Raw genomic sequence first — 18,122 nt, 5'->3', positions numbered from 1 at the left:
GGCATGCTGGTAGAATACTGAGACAAAAACACAAACCACTGAAGGGACACCAAGTAAGTCTGCAAGCACAGCAACGTCTGTGAGGCAGGTTCACTCTGTTGTACAGTCGGAACCAACGTGACAGCACCTGATGACGACAATGTGCGTTAAAGACTAGAGGGTGGTAAACTATTGATGTCCTGTCCTGCTTTGCTCATCCAAATGAATCACTTAGAGAAAAACACCTATAGCATCTGTTTTACACAGACTGCTTATATGTGAGCATAAACTAGAGTTATTGTTAAGTGCTGTCGAGTCATTTATGGTTTCTGAGGAACGGCTGGTAGGTTTGAACTGCTGACCCTGAGCTTTAGCAGACTCCATGGGTATCTGTAGCAGTCATCTAATTGTACTGTCCTTTTCATTATTATTTGGAACAATCATGCATTCAGTTATATGGAACCTGTTTTCATTACAATTATCTATAATCAATAGCATCCCTAATTAGAATTACAAAAAATGAATTGTTCTTAAAATAATTCCCATCTCCAACTCACACACCCTTTGTCTCAGGACTGAAGGTTCACTTCCAGCAGGCTTTCCACTTCCTGCTGATGCACACTCCAGGAAACAGAAAAAAAGATGATGAGACCAGAATTCCCCTCCTTAGCAAAGCACAGCTTTGTGACCTGCCCTTGCCTACCTCAACCAATGTCAGACGCTGAAAGTGTCCCTTGCTTCTCAACATAGCCCCAGGCAGTGTTGGGCCTCATAGTTTCTAAGCAAACCATGTTCTGCGGGGTAAGCAGAGTGTCCTTCAGGTTGGCCATGCCATGTTCTTTGGGTTGAGTACAGCGTGTTCTTCAGGTCGACCATAGCCTGATCTTTGGGGTGAACAGTGTGTTCTTCAGGTGGTCTCTCTGTCTATCTGCCCGTCACCCATTCAACTTCACATCAGATGCTACCTGTCCCATGAGCACTGTCTGAATCACCCTGAAAGACTCGGACAGTCCCTTGCCTGAGCTTTCTCTACCCATTAGAAGCAAGTCTGTGATCTTTCTAACCTTAAAGACTAACTTCGCACTGGCACGCACTGCTGGTGAATGAATTTTTATTGAAGTCTAAATATATCCCTCACTTCACCCCCTCTAGTCACTCATACTCCAGGAGTCTTCGGCAGGTCTCTTCAGGTGCCATGCCATTCCCAATGGCCCTTTTTCTGCTCTTATGAAAAATTCCAAATATGCCTGAGGAATCCCTCGTCATCCTTTGAAGCATCATCGGCCGGCCTCGAGGCTGCCTTTCCTCCTGCTCCCCAGGCTGCCCCATCACTGGGCATCCTCTGACTCCCTCCTGTCCCACAGCTGTTGGCCACAGGAAAAGGAAGGCGTGCTGTTGCTTCCCTGCTGTCCTGCTAGTTCTTGGACAAATCAGAGCTAACGCCTCACACCTCACAACTCACCAGGTAAAGGACTCGCACAAGAAGGAGAAGGGGGGCCAGACAAAAGGTTACCAAGATAAACAGCAAACCCGGCAAAGGGCGTCCTGCGGCCTCCTGCGGGGTCAGGGGTGCTCAGAGCTCTGCTGGCCTCCACAGCAGGATCTGAAATCACCACCAAACCACTAGGGTTCAAACGAAAATCAGAAGGAAGCTAGACACGGAATTCTATGACTTTTCCGCGGGGAAAAGACCTTAAAGGCTAATGTGGATTCTATTCCAAACGGACAGGTCTTAGAAGAGTCGTGACCTTAGTCTTTTAAGGCAAAATAGGAACTATTTCCACCGAAAGTACAGCAGAGTATGAAGGGTGATACAGGAACTCTCCTCTCTCCATGGAACCCCAATTTACTGGAAAACACTTAAGAATCATATCTAATAAGAATGTTTTTTACTTCCATGTTGTAACCAAATTACATGATGCTGTATATAAGAAAACACAAAGCAATGCCTATTCTCTATGTTATGAATGCCTCATGGATTCTAACATCCTAAGACCAGCCGAGCACTGTTCCTCTTGGGCCCTCACCGACAGCAAGGGAAGCAGCAATCATTGCGGAGCAAAGTTTTCAAACTAAAGACGAAAGTGTATCATTAAATCACAAATGTTCAAACACTGTATGCATACAAAATGCAATGCATCATCTGAGAGTGAGGGCATATTTTTATGTTAAATGTGTTTTATGAGATTGAGAGATACCACCCTCTGTCCTGTTGCAGGCAGAATTCATTACACCATCTAAAACAAACTTTTTCTATGTATATCTCTTAAACACAACAGCCAGCTGAAGCAAATACTTATTTTATTTGGATACATCTGCAGATATGATGGGTGTAATTAATTGTTCAGCTAAAAATGCAATTCCATGGTGCTTTTAATGATTTAGGTATACACAGCTTTAGTTCTCAGAACAGACTAAAAATAGTGATTTTAATTTATTCCTGCTGCCTACAATTACCCACAACCATGTATTTTTAAATATTTCCAGCCTATAAAAATTACTAATTTTTGCCACTTGTGTTTATCTGCATTTAGACTTTGATTTGGATAAATTAAGCTCTCAAGTGTTCCTTGCTTTATGAAACTCTGCATGTTGTACACTTCAACACAAATAAATGACTTGTACCATTAGAGGTTTAAATAATGTAATGTATTTCATGCTCAGCCTGAAGCTGGATTCCAATGAAGTTGCTAATGCACGTAATGATTAAGTGTAACTCAAATCCTAACTGTGTTGTTGAAAACATGACAGGCAATAATTTGGTCTATTATATTCTGCCATTTAATTGCCTCGTACAGACATTCTCTGACACGTTAGGAAGCAATGATTTACAATTATTCAAGCTGCAAAGGTCAGAAAGTGACATTATAATCATCTACATAGAGATCCCTTCTAATGCACAAAAACTAGGCAATGCCACACACACACACAGACACACACACACACACAGAGAGAGTTTTACGGCATTAGTAACTTTCTATTTAAGGTCTCTTAAACCAACTATGAATAAACAGTTATATGCATATTAATATACAACTGAAAAATGTCAAGAAATCTTTGCAGGAACCCAGAGGTGACAAGTTTGGAAGATGCCCTTATTCTCTTCTAATCAGGTAAATTCTATTCAGGTGTTTGACTCACTGTGTACCTGAGAGTCAGGACTGGATGTACGGAAATCACTTGGGGACGCAAGGCCTACATCACCACACCTGTTGGGGTCTGTTCTCCTGAGTAATGGTACAGGTACTGCAATCCTCCTTCCCTGGGCCCATGGACTCATTTTCTACTAACTTTCAAAAAGCAGCTACTATAGAAAAGCAAAAATGATGACCTGCGATGATCCATCTGACCCTCTCATCCAGATCTATTATTCCTACAGCACATTCATCTTGTAGAACACAATAAATTATCAACACATAAGGAAGAGTGAGAAAGAAAATAGAATTATTTAAACCAGCACTTATAAACGGGAAAAGTGAAACAGAAACAGAGCTACAAGGATGAGACTGAACACCAGAATATTAACGTAAAAGACTCTGCAAGGGCTTAGAAACCTCAGCAAGACACTAACACAACACAAGTGGTTGGTGGCAGGGGAGGTGTTGAGAAAGAGACCCGTTACAGCTATTGCAGAAACCCAATAATCTATTCTATATCCATGCACAATCTATAGAGAAAAATATGTGCAGATTAAAGCAGTAACAATACCACCAAAAGAAAGAACAAAAAACTAATTTTTTTAAAAATCAAATGAAAGGGGTAATCAAAATGACATTACTAGTTACATAATTTAAGCGCATCACAGAAAAATACTTTGAACCTCAAGTTTCTGTCTGTCGAATGAGAATAATAAACAAAATCTCATAAAAACGATCTCCTAGGGTGAACCATGTCATAGAGCTACAAAGGTCAGCATACGGGAGAAATGTGGGCTGGCCACAAAGCACTGCACAGACACAAAGGCCCTCCTGCTAGAGCCTCCTATGGGTGCTGGTTTATCTCCATGCTTAGATGGCTCCACGTTGATATGCATGCACATACACACCAAAACAATTACAATTATGTAACAAGTTAGCAAAACATGGTGTCTATAAGCTCTGGTAGTATAGTGGTTACGAATCGGGCTGCGAACCTCAAGGTCAGCAGTTCGAAACTACCAGCTGTTACGTGGGAGAAAGATGATGCTTTCTGCTCCCGTAAAGATTTACAGCCTCAGAAACCCTGTACAGGGTCGCTATGAGTCAGAACCGACTCTACGGCACATAACAACAACAACAACATAATTGTTATTAAACCACGGAGCTTTTCAAAGCTCTTGACTGCTAAAAACATAAAGGTAAATACCATGGATTTAGTAAAAATATGTGGACCTATTTTTAAACATGTTCCCAACAAAAGTGGTCAGGCCTAGCTAGTGATGCCTTCCTTCTCTGATGTCTCCTCATCCCCCACGAAGTCCTCTGTCAGGTGTGCACCAGATTCTCATGTGAACTCCCTGCCCCGAGCCGGAACAGTCTATAGTCGATAGTGGTCCTCCTGAGAACACAGTCAGATTGAAGAAAAACATTCTCAAAACCTGCTTCTCCTAAAAGTGAAGGTACAACGACTGGCTGGAACATGTACTTCAAACAACAAGTGTACAACAATGTCCCCCCACCTGTGACATTTCCCTGTGACGTGAGCACACGAACACCGAAATCTGGAACTCTGACTCCTCGCTACTCAGCTGGAACCAGCTGTCTAATGCATTCAGCTGCTGATGTCAAAGGAACCTAAGTCCATGATAGGTAAGGCGTAGCTAAGACCTGCCAGTGAAGGGAAAATGGTATCTTCAAAGTGATCTTTAAGACACTAAGATAACTGGCTTAGGATCAGACAGTAGGTGTGAGAGTGCACAAGGCAGTTTTTTATTAAGGAAGTTGCTAAGGAAAACCCTAAAACTAAGCCTTAGCAGAGGAAAAAAAAAAACAAAAAAACAACACCCCACAAGACATATGGTTAATGAGCACTTAAATCTTCTTACATAGAACGAGAACACTATGAAAAAGAAGTCAAATAATTTAAAACATTAGCAATCAGTTCACTTCACCAAAATGCATTTGGATAAAGTCTTCAAGTTAAATGTCTTCATCCATTTCACCATGAAAGATTAGGTTTTCCAAGAAAAACAAGTTTTATGAGAAAAAGAGAATACAATGCTATGAGAAATCATTTCACTTTAAACATGTGCCTGCCCCACTCTTCATCTACCATTACTCAATCAGGGCTGTTTGGAAAATCACTTCAAGTTCTCAAAGACACTAAGTTCAAGTCACTAAGACATGCATGGCTGTAGAAAAGCACACACGGTGCAGGACTTGTGTTTGTGACAAAATTACAGAGTTAATGTTGCTGAAAGATCACTTCACCTTTTAAAGCATGCTTTTTTAAAAGGTAAAATTTATAGCAATTAAAGCTAATGAAGAAATGCAGCGTGAGCTGCTTATGTTGAGGAACTAATAGGTCCACTGAGCATTTCTGAGATGATTTAGCCATCAGGGATAATGAATTGACAATGTCAGGGATGGTAATGCACCAAAGGCCTCTGGTACCACTCATCTCACAGCCAATCCTGGCCTTTGAACATGTTTTCCACTTAAATTGTAACTTCCCTACTGGCCAGTCCCATTGAAGCACAAAATACAGAACAGTCTACAGGACATTCCACTTCACATTACAGAGAACCTAACGTAATACTACCCTGTTTCAACTATACAACAAATGGTTGGCATTCAGGCTACTTCAATGCTCCCAAACTTTTATCTTCATTGTGGCAACAGCCACCCTGTTTAAAGCACTATGATATTAACTGGGAAAATCCTATTTCATTTTTAAAAAGTAAAGGAAATGATAGATCAGTCAGTAAAATTCAATGACTAGCGTGATTCTAGGAGATACAATTTTGGGACCTAGAATTTATTTATTTATTATATATACACACACATACAAACTTCAATGATAGCAGTAGAACTAACACTCAACATAAGCATACTTATTTGTAATTCAGTATCTTGGGAATCAAATGCATAAACGAGTGGAGTAATGCTTAGTTGTGTGTGGTAAGTCATTAGCTACGTCCAGTATGTTGATGCTACTGTTAAGTCCTGTCAAGTTGGTTTTGACTCACAGTGATGATTAAAGCCGATCAATTAGGCATTGCTGCTGATGCTATATATATCAGAAACTGTGCTCTGGAAAGCTTCATGTTTTCTTTCCAGGGTTTTAGTGACCCTAGCACAAATGAATCAATTGTTTCCTTAGTTCACAGAGATGGGGGAGAAGCTGCTGACTGCTATCTAACAGCCAGTGTCCAAGGGAGTCAGGGCCTTCTTCTTTCCTATAATTCACATGCTCAAAACAATAAATGAGGTATCTGTGAAAATCCCAAGGCCTAGAGCAATTAAAATGAACCATTTGGCACTTGACCCTTGCAGCTAAAATCAGAAGTAACAAAACTCATTCTGCCACTGATCTTCAGGGCGCTTTCGGGCAAAGGTTCATCTTCATTTACTTTAGCTGCAAGTCAGTGAGCCATCAATCCTGCCAAGGAATCAATCATGGGCCATGGTTAATAAAACTGCTTGCAAAGTTATTTGTGAAACTATCTTAAGGGTCAAGAAATGCAACTGCAGCCTGGGATGAAATGTACTGTCCAACCATAAGCAAAGTCTGCCTTTGACTTGGAAACTATGTGCATGGCAGGGCCTCTCCTAACAGAACGCTAGTACAACATGTGTACAGCATTGTGTCTTTTCACTGAACCCGCACTATTATGTGAATTAGCCATTAAGAAGTGCAGGTTTCTCAGGTCTCACAGAAAAGATTTTTCTGTGTGATGCACTTATGAGTTCATTTCTCTAGCATAAAAACATTAAAATATATTCTTAATCAGATGTAAGAAATTAAGATTCCAACTCTGAAAGTCTGACAAAATACTATATATGTCACGGCATTTTAAAACCTTTTAAACATTTCCGCTAAATTAATTAGTTTTGCATTAGGCATCTCAGTGCTTCCTATTAAATGCAACACATCTGAGTGACAATTAAACATTATGAATGATTCTTCAGAGGAAATAACCATTAGCTAAGAAAAGGAAAACAACATCTTTTGAAATAAAGTTATACAAAAACATACATTATGCACTGTGTTTTAAGCGACATCTCTGCAATAATTAGCGGCCAGCTGTCTGAAATTAAGTCTTATGGTTTTCCTCTTATAAAATGTGTCCAATGGAACCAAAGGCCCATTAATGCGAAGAAAATTAAAGCAGGATAGCTGAAGGGGAAAAAAAACGCATGTGCCTACATTCCTAAAGCTACGTTCTGTATTTTTCATGTCTTTCGATGGAATCGGTAGGCTCCAACAGCCCCACTCACTGGGAGGAGGGTGAAGGGCCGGGCAGTACTTCGTTCTGTTGTAGGTGGGTCGCAATGAGTCGGAACCAACTCAGCGGCACCTGACAACAACTCATGGAATTTACAGTTCTCTCTGGCAATGTGAATGAACATCCTATAATTTAGTCAATTTACAGATTACAGGTTCAAATTGACCTTGCAGCCCATAAAATTGCTCATCTTCAGTGCAGGATTAGAAGTGGGGAAAGAATGTCATAACTGTATTTAAGGAATTTACCATAACAATAGGAAAGAGGCCACGCGCGTGCACGCGCCTCTTTTTCACCACTCTTCCTCCTCTCAGTTTTGAGTCGTGGGGAAACAATGGGTCCCCCAGCACGCTGCCATCTGGCTCAGGGCAGTGAGGGCTCCGGTTTACTCACCCACAGACATGGCACTTGTACTCCCTCATCCCCAGGTGCCTTTTCACATGGTTTCTGGCATCTCCAAGCTGAGCTGTGGCAAAATGGCATATCTTGCATTTGAATGGTTTCGATCCTAAGTAAAGTTAACATAAAATATGATTTGAATTTGAGTAATACTATACTGAACATCTTAAAGGGGGCCTAAATCGTCAATCATACCTTTAATCTAATCAAGAATCTTCCGTCCCCAAAACAGACTACTTGCATTTGTTTACCACTTTAAATAGACCAAACCCAGCCCGGTCTCCCTCAGTGGATTCTGACTCACCCTCCATACCCAAAGGGTTTCCAAGGTGGCCACTCTTATGAAGGCAGACTGCTATATCTTTCCCCTGAGGAGTGGCTGGTGGATTTGAACCAACAACCTTCTGATTAGCTGCCAAGCACTTTGATGGCTGTACTACCAGGAATCCTCTGAGTAGACCAGCATTCCATGATTATTCCACCTACGAGACTTGACTCTTCTGAAGAAGGTTCATAATGCTCAATAATATTTTGGAAATTTAAAGTCAAAAGTTATACAAATGAGCAGAACTACGTGACGTTGTTGTTGTTGTTAAGTGCCGTCAAGTCAGTTCCGACCCACAGCGACCCTATATAGGGTTTCCAAGGAGCAGCTGGTGAGCTTTAACCACCGACCTGCAGTTCAAACAGCTGAGGTGAGCTAAATGATCGTGAATATTTTTCTTATACTACATACAAATATACTTTAAAGTCACTCAACATTTAAAATAGGGCACTTTAAAAGCACAAATGCACACAGGATTTTTGAAAGTATATTTATCATACAATCAATTTCTTAGTTTCCTGATATTTCTCTGGTTCTGAATGTATTTACATTAACAATGTCATTTCAGATTTGTCTGCCGTTTATCCCAAATGGGTCATGACCCTGCTATTTGAATAGCATATAATATATTGAGATACAGTAGAGAATATGTTTTGTTTTTATGATTGTTTTATAGTCAAAATTTTGTGCTGTTTTGCAAACTAGAAGTATTGACATTGTAGCTATTATTTCTTTCAAAAACAATTTTAAACACACAACACAAACCATCAATAATTTTTTTTAAATAATTTCTTAAGGAAGTAAAGTTATTTGTATTGTCAGCAACAGATAGCTTGTAACTCCAACATGGCAACTGTAGCTACTTAGTAAGTGCGTTACTAAGAAACAATACTGTTAGAGTGTAACAGGTACATACCACCTTCTAACTTCCCAACTATTAACTCTAAGGGGAAAGAGTGTGGGGAGGGGAGGGTGGGGTTGTCAGGGAAGCTCTGGGTTCATGCGCTGGACTGCAAAGTCCTCTGAACAGCAAAGTCAGCAGTTCAATCTCACCATCCGCTCCTCAGAAACCCTACACAGGATCATCATGAGTCAGGATCAACTCGGCAGCACTTAACAACAACTCTAAAACACACATCGCTACCATAAAAATCACAGTTCAAAATCTGCACAGTGTTTCCAGATTTTTCGTATCATACCTAGTACATATTTGGTGAATGACCTCTTCTAATATAGGTAGACATCATATAAAATATGTGAACTTTAATAAAAATACAAAAGGAATCCAGATAAAAAAAACTGCAATAAATCATATTTGATCAATGAACCTTTGTGCAATGCCCTTGGAAGGGGGGAAAAAATCCTCCAAGAATACTTTGTTGAAATTGAAGCACTCAGTAAAAAATTTTAGAGTCCTAAATTTCAATTTAATTCCCAAAAGCTGACAAAAAAAGTGAAGCATTTAATTTTCATCTTCTCACAGAAATAAAAAAGTCAACAGAACTAAGCACTGGCAGACAAGGTTGCCTATTTCACACTTCAATGACAATGAAGGCAGAGCTCTTAATACTCCCATTCCTACTGTTAGGAGTAGATGTAAAATATAGTTAGCACCTGAACGGTTACATCTCGTCAGCTTTAGATGTTTAAATGTCACAAGCAGGTTGCGACTGCAGCGTACAGCAATCACATTCTATCAATCACATTAGAAACTACAGTTTATTTAAATGATTCTGATAAAACTAAACCTATCAATGCTGTGAATATATTTCATATCAACACAGAACTCCATAAAGGGGCTTTTGAAAAGGGGGAAACTACTGACAGGAACCAATTTACCTGCACTTAAAATTAAAATGCACTCCAATAATAAAGTAATTAGGACATTATTAATTAGCAATAATACCAAGAGTCCAAACAAAGAAGATAAAGTTCTCCCAATACTTGTAGGACAATTTTGGTTAATGGATTTCATGTATCTAATGGATTTAACTTTTCATTTTCCTCATGTGGCAATTAAATTCCAGATTAGTTCCTCTTTCTGTCACCACAGGCTTCACAAAGGACTGGCAACAGCGGACCTCTGGGATCTTCCAATACTTGAACACGGCTCCTTTGTGGGGAACTCAATCTTCCCCAGGCCTGAGTAACCACTGTGCAGTGTGGACCACAAATAAGGAAGAGATTTTGCTGACCGCTTTCCCCCTAAAATCAGGGAGGTCTTGACTATATTTCTTGTCTGTGCCATAAACATTCCAATACTAGCAGACTAGAGGCAATATTGATCTATATAAGACAAAAAAAATATTTGGGGGCGTTTGTTAAAACCAACAATATTTCAGTTTTAACTTTGCTATCTGCTTTCCAAAAGCAATCCTGGCATACCATTTATAAGGCAAAACTTATAAAACCATGTATTTCTTTTTCTCGGGCATATTTTGATAACTATAAACTTTCAACATGACTTTAAATAGTCGCCCTCCTTGGAAGCACATCATCTTCAGCAGGTGTTTCTGTTTGCTTTAATTTGGCCTTTAAAAGGGAAAAAATGAAAAAGGCTCATTTTCTGGCACCTTATCACTTTGCCAAAAGATCTCCGAGGACTTTAAGTCTTGCCACCCTAACGGGCGCCTCTCAATAGCCAGTGATGAGCCAAGGCTAGGCATCCCTGGGTGTGACGTGAACACTGTTAACCCCCGCTTAGGTCTTAAGGGAATCAAGTCCAAGTCCACGGAGCCGCTGATTCAATGCTTCCCGGCCATGTCCTCAGTCCTGCCGGGCTTCCTGAGAGTCCACGCCCCTAGCACATACACAGGAGAGGGGGCCACCACGAATGTGAGAGGATCTATAGGAGAGGAGAGGCAGAGGTCCCAGGAAGCACTGGGGGAGGCCTTGTCCTAAACTAGGATCCATGTGTTTCTCAGAGTGGCTCTTACACACTGGGATGGGAAGGAGCACTTCTAGCCGCCCTAGAGTCAGTTCGAAAATATGACACCGGGATTGGCAGAGTAAGCCTTCCCCAGTTACCCATTGGTGACCGTGTCTGCATCTCTCCTTAGTGGAGGGTCAGAGGGGCGGTCCGTGTGAAGGTGCTCAAGAAAACCAACTTGGAGAAAAAGCTGGACAGCACTTCACCACACGCAATGGTGGGCTGGCGCTGTGCACGCAGGCACAGGGCTCGTCTCAGAGCACTATAAAAACGCGAGATGTTAGAAAGTCTGCTAACTTTTACTAAATGTTACAATCAGTGATGTCACTTCTATAAGCAGGGTTACTCTGTCACATATTGATAGCTCCCTCACTTTCACATCCACATTAACTTGATTTTAAATGCAATTAATACATATAGTCAAGGAAGACTAATGGACTACGCTCTGCACTTAACCTGGTGGACATTTTCAAATGGCACCAGTGACCAGTGCAAACCTATTTTGCATTGTAAACGACTAAATAAATCTTAATGGATAAAGAATGATCAGCTATCAACACACAAGGGAAATTAAGTGCTGAAATGCCTCCATTGATTATTTTAAATTATTAGCCTCACTCTGTTCTTGAATTTGTATGCTTTTAGTGAGCTTTAACACATTTACAAGACTTATTGACTATAATTACAAGAGAATTCAAGTAATGGACACATCAATTATAAGCAACATGTCTTGACCAGACAGTTGCATAAAGAATTCTAAAAAGAGCTCCATTAGCATCTTCCTTTTCGTTTTATTCCGTTTTATCTGCCTTTAAGAGGGCATTTTAAGAAAGTACCTATCTTCCACACACGTGAAGGAGCCTGACTTCTAAAGCTGGGTCACTGGCAGAAGTGGGCACAGCACAGTGCTGACGGTAGTACTGAGAATGCACTTGGACCTGAGCGTTACCTTCACTGCCGGAGAACCACTACCCTGTTTACACTCACCTCGCTGTGCTTCACAGAGGTGGTCCTGTGGCTTTCTTCAATGAAAAAAACTTTGATCTCTCTTTAATCACACTCAACTAATTCATAATGTTTGATACTCTTTTGTCTTCCTCCTTGTAACCATGCACTAAGTTTCAAAAACTGCATGAATTTAAAGTATAGCTTCAATAATAAGCCATTATTTAAAAGTACAGTAAAATAAACCTTACAGTTTTAATGAAAATATGTTCATTGAAATGTGAATTTATTATTCAAATCCACTCATAAATTCAACCATGGAGACAGAGCTTGTCTAAGCAGAGCACAGTGATTTAGAAAAGCTGTCTATTTAAAATAAAGAATGTATGGCAGCTTTATAGAAACAGCGCCGTGAATTTCTACATAAATTTAGAATGGCTTAGGCATTTCCCACACAAAAAAACTTGCGATTTTTTGTTTCTGTTTATTTGTTTTAATTTCTGCCTGAAGTTAAACGCTAAAATTTCACACTAAGTGTGATAGATCATAAAAACGAAATCAGGTGCCACCTCCACAAACATCAAATCCCCAGAAACCGACTTGAAAAAGGGCTGACGGATGTTGAACCTAGAAGGTTTGGTACCTGGGAGGCACATGTCTGAATATCAAAATATCAGACAAAGAGTATTCTTCAATCCCTAAAATTGTAAGAAATGCTGTATCATTGCATTCCTCAAAGGCCCCTGAAACACAGAATGCCACTTAACAGACAGACACATGTTGGAAAACCAACTCATTGGGACTTTAGAAATAGCTGGAATGTTCTAAGAGGTAAGAATCCAGCAGAGTCACCAGGACAGATGCAACAGGCTTCTGACAAGGCGGACAGACAGACAGACAGACAGAGAAACGTCTCAAGCCTCAGACCTGTGCTTTCAGCGTTCTGAGGAATGGCAATTGCGTGGGGGCTAATACACAGCGGCAGATGAGGCCTGCACACCCGATGGGACGCAACATCGGGATGTCGTGCTCACCGGCCCTTAGAGGGACACACGTGTCCACGAAGTGATCACATACCTGTGTGAGTGCGAATGTGCGCCAGAAACGCCATCGAGTTACTGCTGCGACACATCTTCCCGCAGTACTTGCACACGTTCCCCTGGTTCTCCTCTCTCTCCCGGTTGATTTGCTCAGTATCCTCCACGATGTACTTATTCACCTCCCGCAGCAGTTCCTCATGCTGCCCTTTGATGTGGAGAAATAAATTCTGCTCCGAATCAAAGGGCTCGGTACACTTGACACATTTGAAGGTGGCTCCGCCTTCAGGAAGCTCTTCCACGCTGGCCTGCTCGTTTCTCAGGTGGCCAGCACTGGCCAAGTGTTGATGCAGGTTGCTTTCGGTGTAAAAGGACTTCCCACACAGGAGACAGTGGAAGTGCTTCTCTTTGGTGGGGTGCTTCATGGCGATGTGCACGTTCAGTCCGCTCAAGCCGTCTGCTAAGAAGCCGCAGTCATCACAGCGAATCCGTGTTGACTCAGCAAAGCAACTGCCTTCACTTTTCTTCTTTTTCGCCCCGGGAGCAGAGTCTTTAAAGGGCAGCTCACTGATTCGTACCCCAGATGCCACCAGACCTTCCTCAGACTGCTCTACCAACTCACCATCCTCAGAGTTCTTTATTCTGATTATGGAAGAGTCAAACCGGCCAAAACTGTACACGGCCTGGCCCTTGTCATCGAGGCTGATTACAGTCTCATACGTGTCACTGCCATCAAGCGTGCCATCAGAAGCCAGGCCACCATCTTCCAAGAGAAGCTTCGTTTCCTGGTGGGGCTTCACTGGCACTTCTCTGCTCTCCAGAACGCTGGCTTCCTGCGTCCCTTGCAAACCCTCCGCAGTAGGCACACCGCCGGCTCTGCTTGGCTCACTGCTGCCCAGGGCCAGCTGTTCTCTCGTCAAATGCATCACAACAGGCAGAGCTTCGGGACTGAGAGGAGGGTCCGTAGCTACAGCTCCTCCAGTACTGTCAGCATGTGCACTGGGCCCACATGGCTCACTCGGCCCTGTGTGCTTTTCCTTTGCTATTTCACAACTCAAACCTGGGCTTCCCGAGTTTTCATTCTGAAGTTTGCTGGGGGAGCCATAAGTGGCAGATATATTAAGTGACACTACCTGCTCGGGTTTTACAGTTGTGGCCTTAACAAGGGGCTGCTGGAAAGTCTCACAAAAAGGACGCTCTTCGCTGAAATGAGATTCTTCTTCAGCCTCAATTTCTACGGAATCGGGAGCACAGAGTACTTTGGACATATCTACATCCGTACTCACATCTAAAATAGAGCATTCAGGGGCGTTTCCAGACTTCAGAGGATCTGACGACTGGTTGAAGATGATCTGAAATTCCTGAGCACTCTGGTGCTGCTCCTCTTCAGTGATGACGACACCTTTGGACGTTTCTGAAGAACCTGCTGCTTCCTGACTCGAACAGGTCAGGTAAGACTGCCTTTTCATTTTGTGCTTCTCCGTGGTGGCGTGCCTGCTCATCTCCCGCCGGGTAACCGCATAGTAATCGCAGGCCATGCAGTAAAATTCAAACTCTTTCGTATGTTTCCGTTTTACGTGCAGTTCCAGAGAAGCAGAGGAGTGAGCGTTGAACTCACAGTGGGCACATTTATTGTCACTCGCTCCTGTAACGTCTCTCGGGGAACAGGCATCCCTGTCTTGGATAAGATCCTCTGGGTTTAGAGACGATTGTTCCTTTTTATCCATAAGGTGACTGCTCACATCCCCATCTACAGAATGAAATACATTGTCAACTTCAACTTCAGTGGGGTTTCCAGGGTCTACCGCGGGCCTTTCGGAAACGGGGGTACTGGACTTGGCTGACTGGGCAGCATGTTCATCGGGAAGGACCACTGCTGATTTGATGGTCTTTCTGCAACCTTCGAGATGACCCCCTTCGGGGCCAATGATGATGTCTGCACTTTGTTTTCCATGGGTTTCTACTTGTACACGTGCTTTGTGCTTCTTGGTGGCACGGTGGCGTTCCATGTCTCCCTTAGTTACAGTATAGTACTTACATACTTTACAAAGATAACTATACTGGTGACTGTGCTTTCGTCTAATGTGAACAGTCAGGTTGGTGACACTAGAGGCCAGAAGACCACAGTGCGAGCACGTCCTGGACATGTGGCCTGTAGGTCTGCCTCTCTTTGGGGCACTGGTCAAAGCCAAGTCATTATCTTTGGTGACGAGGGCAGACTGAGACCGTTCTCCTGTCGTCAGTGTGTTCTTCTCAAGAGAGGAATGTTCCTGCAACAGCTCCCCTTCTGCGTGGCCCTCACTCCCTCCAGTTCCAGAAATGCCAAACTCTTCTTTTTTATCATTGGCACCTATACAGACCCTTTCAATACATTCTTCGAAGCTGAAGCCAATGTTGTTTTTCTTCGCGTTTTCTAGATGCTTACTTCTCCTGATGTGCTTCTCCATGCCTTCTTTGCTGAGTGAGTAAAGATTACAGGCTTTGCACAGGAAGTGGGAATCCTGGCCATGCCTCAGCTTTATGTGTCTTGTAAGAACAGTGGAAGACCTTGTTTTGTAGAAACACTTCTTACACTGAAACTGGGGCTTACTTAGAGCCGAATGCTTTGCTTCATTTCCATCGCTTACCCTAGACTGGGGTTCCTGCTGAGCTGCCTTCCCAGACTCCTTCATGGATCTGTCTGTATTGGCCAGTTCTAAAGTACTTAAAGGTAATGTCTGTAAAACCAAGTCAGTGTTACCAGACTGAGGCGGCGTTGGCTGAACCAATGTGCCAAGATGCTGCTCAGTTGTTTTGTGTTCTTCCGCCTCTTTCTCAGTTAAGAAAAACAGATGACAAGGAGCACAACGAAACCCCATACTGTGCTTCTCCTTCATGTGGTCCTGAAGACTCCCATCAGTCAAGGAGATGACAGGGCAGCACTGACAGGTGAAGACAGAGGCAGGCTGCTGGGGGTGGGCACTGAGCAGATGTTCATCCAAGTCCCTCCCCGACGCGGTTGAAAAACTGCACATCTGGCAATACAGCTGCCTCACTCTTGCGTGGCACTTCCCGACGTGGATTTCCCAGTCGGTCCTGCTCATAGCTATGTGACCACAGTCTGTACAAGTCCACAGCGCATGGGGGCCTGGAGCTGGCTTCACCGCCAGCGCATCGAGCTGCACAGAGCCTGGAAGTTGACAGCTGCTCTGGTCCTGCCTCACTTCCTGCCGAGGGTCTGCCGAGGTAGACACACACACGCTCATGACAGGGCTCTTCAGTTCTGCTTGCTGAGTGGTGGCTTTGGAGTCACCTGTTTTCACCTGTGTTCTAAAGTGTTTCATATACAGCCTCTGGGTTTCATTGGGGCCTCTTTTATTCATTCCCAAAAGATTAAATCTTTTCTTGGCTTGGCCTTTTGTGGAGAAAGTGCCACTTCGTCTTCGAAAGCTAGTCCCCAACGTTAGAACACTTTGCTCAGGCCTGGGTCTCATATTGACACTGTGTGTGCTCTGGAGGGCATTTCGGGGAGTTTCCAACATATCTAAGAGACTCTCTGAGGTTGCTGACGTTCCCAGTGCTGTACTCTGGTTTTCAGGGTTTCGAGCTCCATCACTTTCTTCAAGGATCGTCCCTTTTTCTGAGGCGAAACCCATGGAAGGCACCATTTCAACAAGAAGCTCACTGGCGCCACCACTTGGTTTTGAAGTGCGTTCTCTGAAAGCCTTACACTGGCTCCCACTGCTCTGTCGTCCTTTAGGGCCCCGACTCTTAGCTATTGCTTTAGAGGCTTTGGCTTTTGCACGGACATTTTTTGTTCCCAGGGTACATGGCTTCTTAGGAAAGGATTTCTTTGTCAACATCTGTACAAATCCCCCACGGGCCGCAAGATTCTGACGCCGGAGATGTGTTTTGCCGAGATAATGCGCCTTCCACAGGCTTTCCCCGACACACTGGAAGCCACACAGGTCACAGGTGAAGAGCTGCTGTGACTCATGAGCATGCTGGATGTGTAGGTGCAGGGCGGGGCTGCTCTCAGCTTGGTGGTCACAGTGGCAGCAGGTGTGTACCTGGGGCAGCTGCAGGTGGCAGGCGGCATGCTTGTCTAAGTCAGAGCAGGACGTAAACATGTGGCCGCAGGTGCTGCACTTGAACACCGGGTCCACACTGTCCACAGTGCAGCTCACACTGACCTCCTGCAGTGGGGAGGGGACACCCAGGGACACGGCTTCCTGCGGGGGCTTCTCCTCAGAGGCGGTGTTCTCAGCAGCATGGTGGGAGGTGCTGGCGTCCTGCTGGTCATACTTCAGGGCCTCTGCCTCTTCCAGCTTCATTCCCTCCTCGAGCTTCATTCGCTTGGAAACATGTGCGCTCTGCTCTTCCTCCAGGCCAGCACTGCCCGGGTCTGGTGATTCTGGAAAGCCTCGTTTCCCTGCGGGATTCTCCTCCTTCCTCCCGGGATCTGTGTGAGCCGTCTGCAGGGAGGAACCTGCAGTGACCAGAGACTGGAGGCCGCACTCCACAAGCACGGGGGGCATGGAGCTCAGGTCTGGTGCCTCTGTGTCCTGGTCTGCGTCCTCGTCCTTCCCGGGTTTCAGGTCAGAATCCATTGTCAGGAACGGACGTGTCAGGAGCCACTCATAACCTGCAAAGGAAAGTGACAATGCATGAAGGCTCGGACCACCTAGCAAGAAAAGGAATCCTAAAGTCTAAACCCAGTGGCAGGAAATCGGGAAACTGGCCTCCATCAGGCTGCCCTGTGCTTATTCCACGGTCCCCTAGGCCACAAGCAGGTATCAGCCCGTGAGGAAAAGCAGGGTTTCCGGGTTGGGGAAAGGCCCCCGCGCAATGGCCCCGTTGCCCTATCGCCACCCTGTACACCAGGATCTTCCAATCTACTGCTCTGCTTTGTGCACGAGTGGCCTGGCTAGAAACTTAGTGTTAAGTGAACCTCACCATGAAAACAGACCAAGTCAACCCAGTAGGCCTTCCCCGAATAGAAGCCCAAGTTCTAGGGGAAAAGAAAGGAGATTTTAAAAGCACAGCTCTATCCTTTGTCCCTGCCAGCAAGGAGTTCACAATTAAGTTTCTAAAGAGACCCTA

General features: G+C 43.7%; 1 protein-coding gene across 1 annotated transcript in view; it reads right to left on the bottom strand.

The window, feature by feature from the left end:
* ZNF407 (zinc finger protein 407) overlaps positions 1-17,629 on the bottom strand; it is a 450,972-nt gene extending 433,343 nt beyond the window's left edge. Inside the window, exons 1-2 of the mRNA XM_006874544.1 lie at positions 13,081-17,629; positions 7,799-7,913 (exon numbers count right to left, since the gene is read on the bottom strand). Of these exons, the coding sequence (XP_006874606.1) occupies positions 7,799-7,913; positions 13,081-17,629 (4,664 nt within the window). The remainder of the gene's footprint in view (positions 1-7,798; positions 7,914-13,080) is intronic.
* Between the last annotated feature and the right edge of the window lie 493 nt (positions 17,630-18,122).

This window comes from Chrysochloris asiatica, unplaced genomic scaffold (assembly GCF_000296735.1).
Source record: "Chrysochloris asiatica unplaced genomic scaffold, ChrAsi1.0 scaffold00283, whole genome shotgun sequence".
Lineage (NCBI taxonomy): Eukaryota > Metazoa > Chordata > Mammalia > Afrosoricida > Chrysochloridae > Chrysochloris > Chrysochloris asiatica.
The sequence above is the reverse complement of the archived record's forward strand: the minus strand, read 5'-3'. Positions and strand labels throughout refer to the sequence as shown.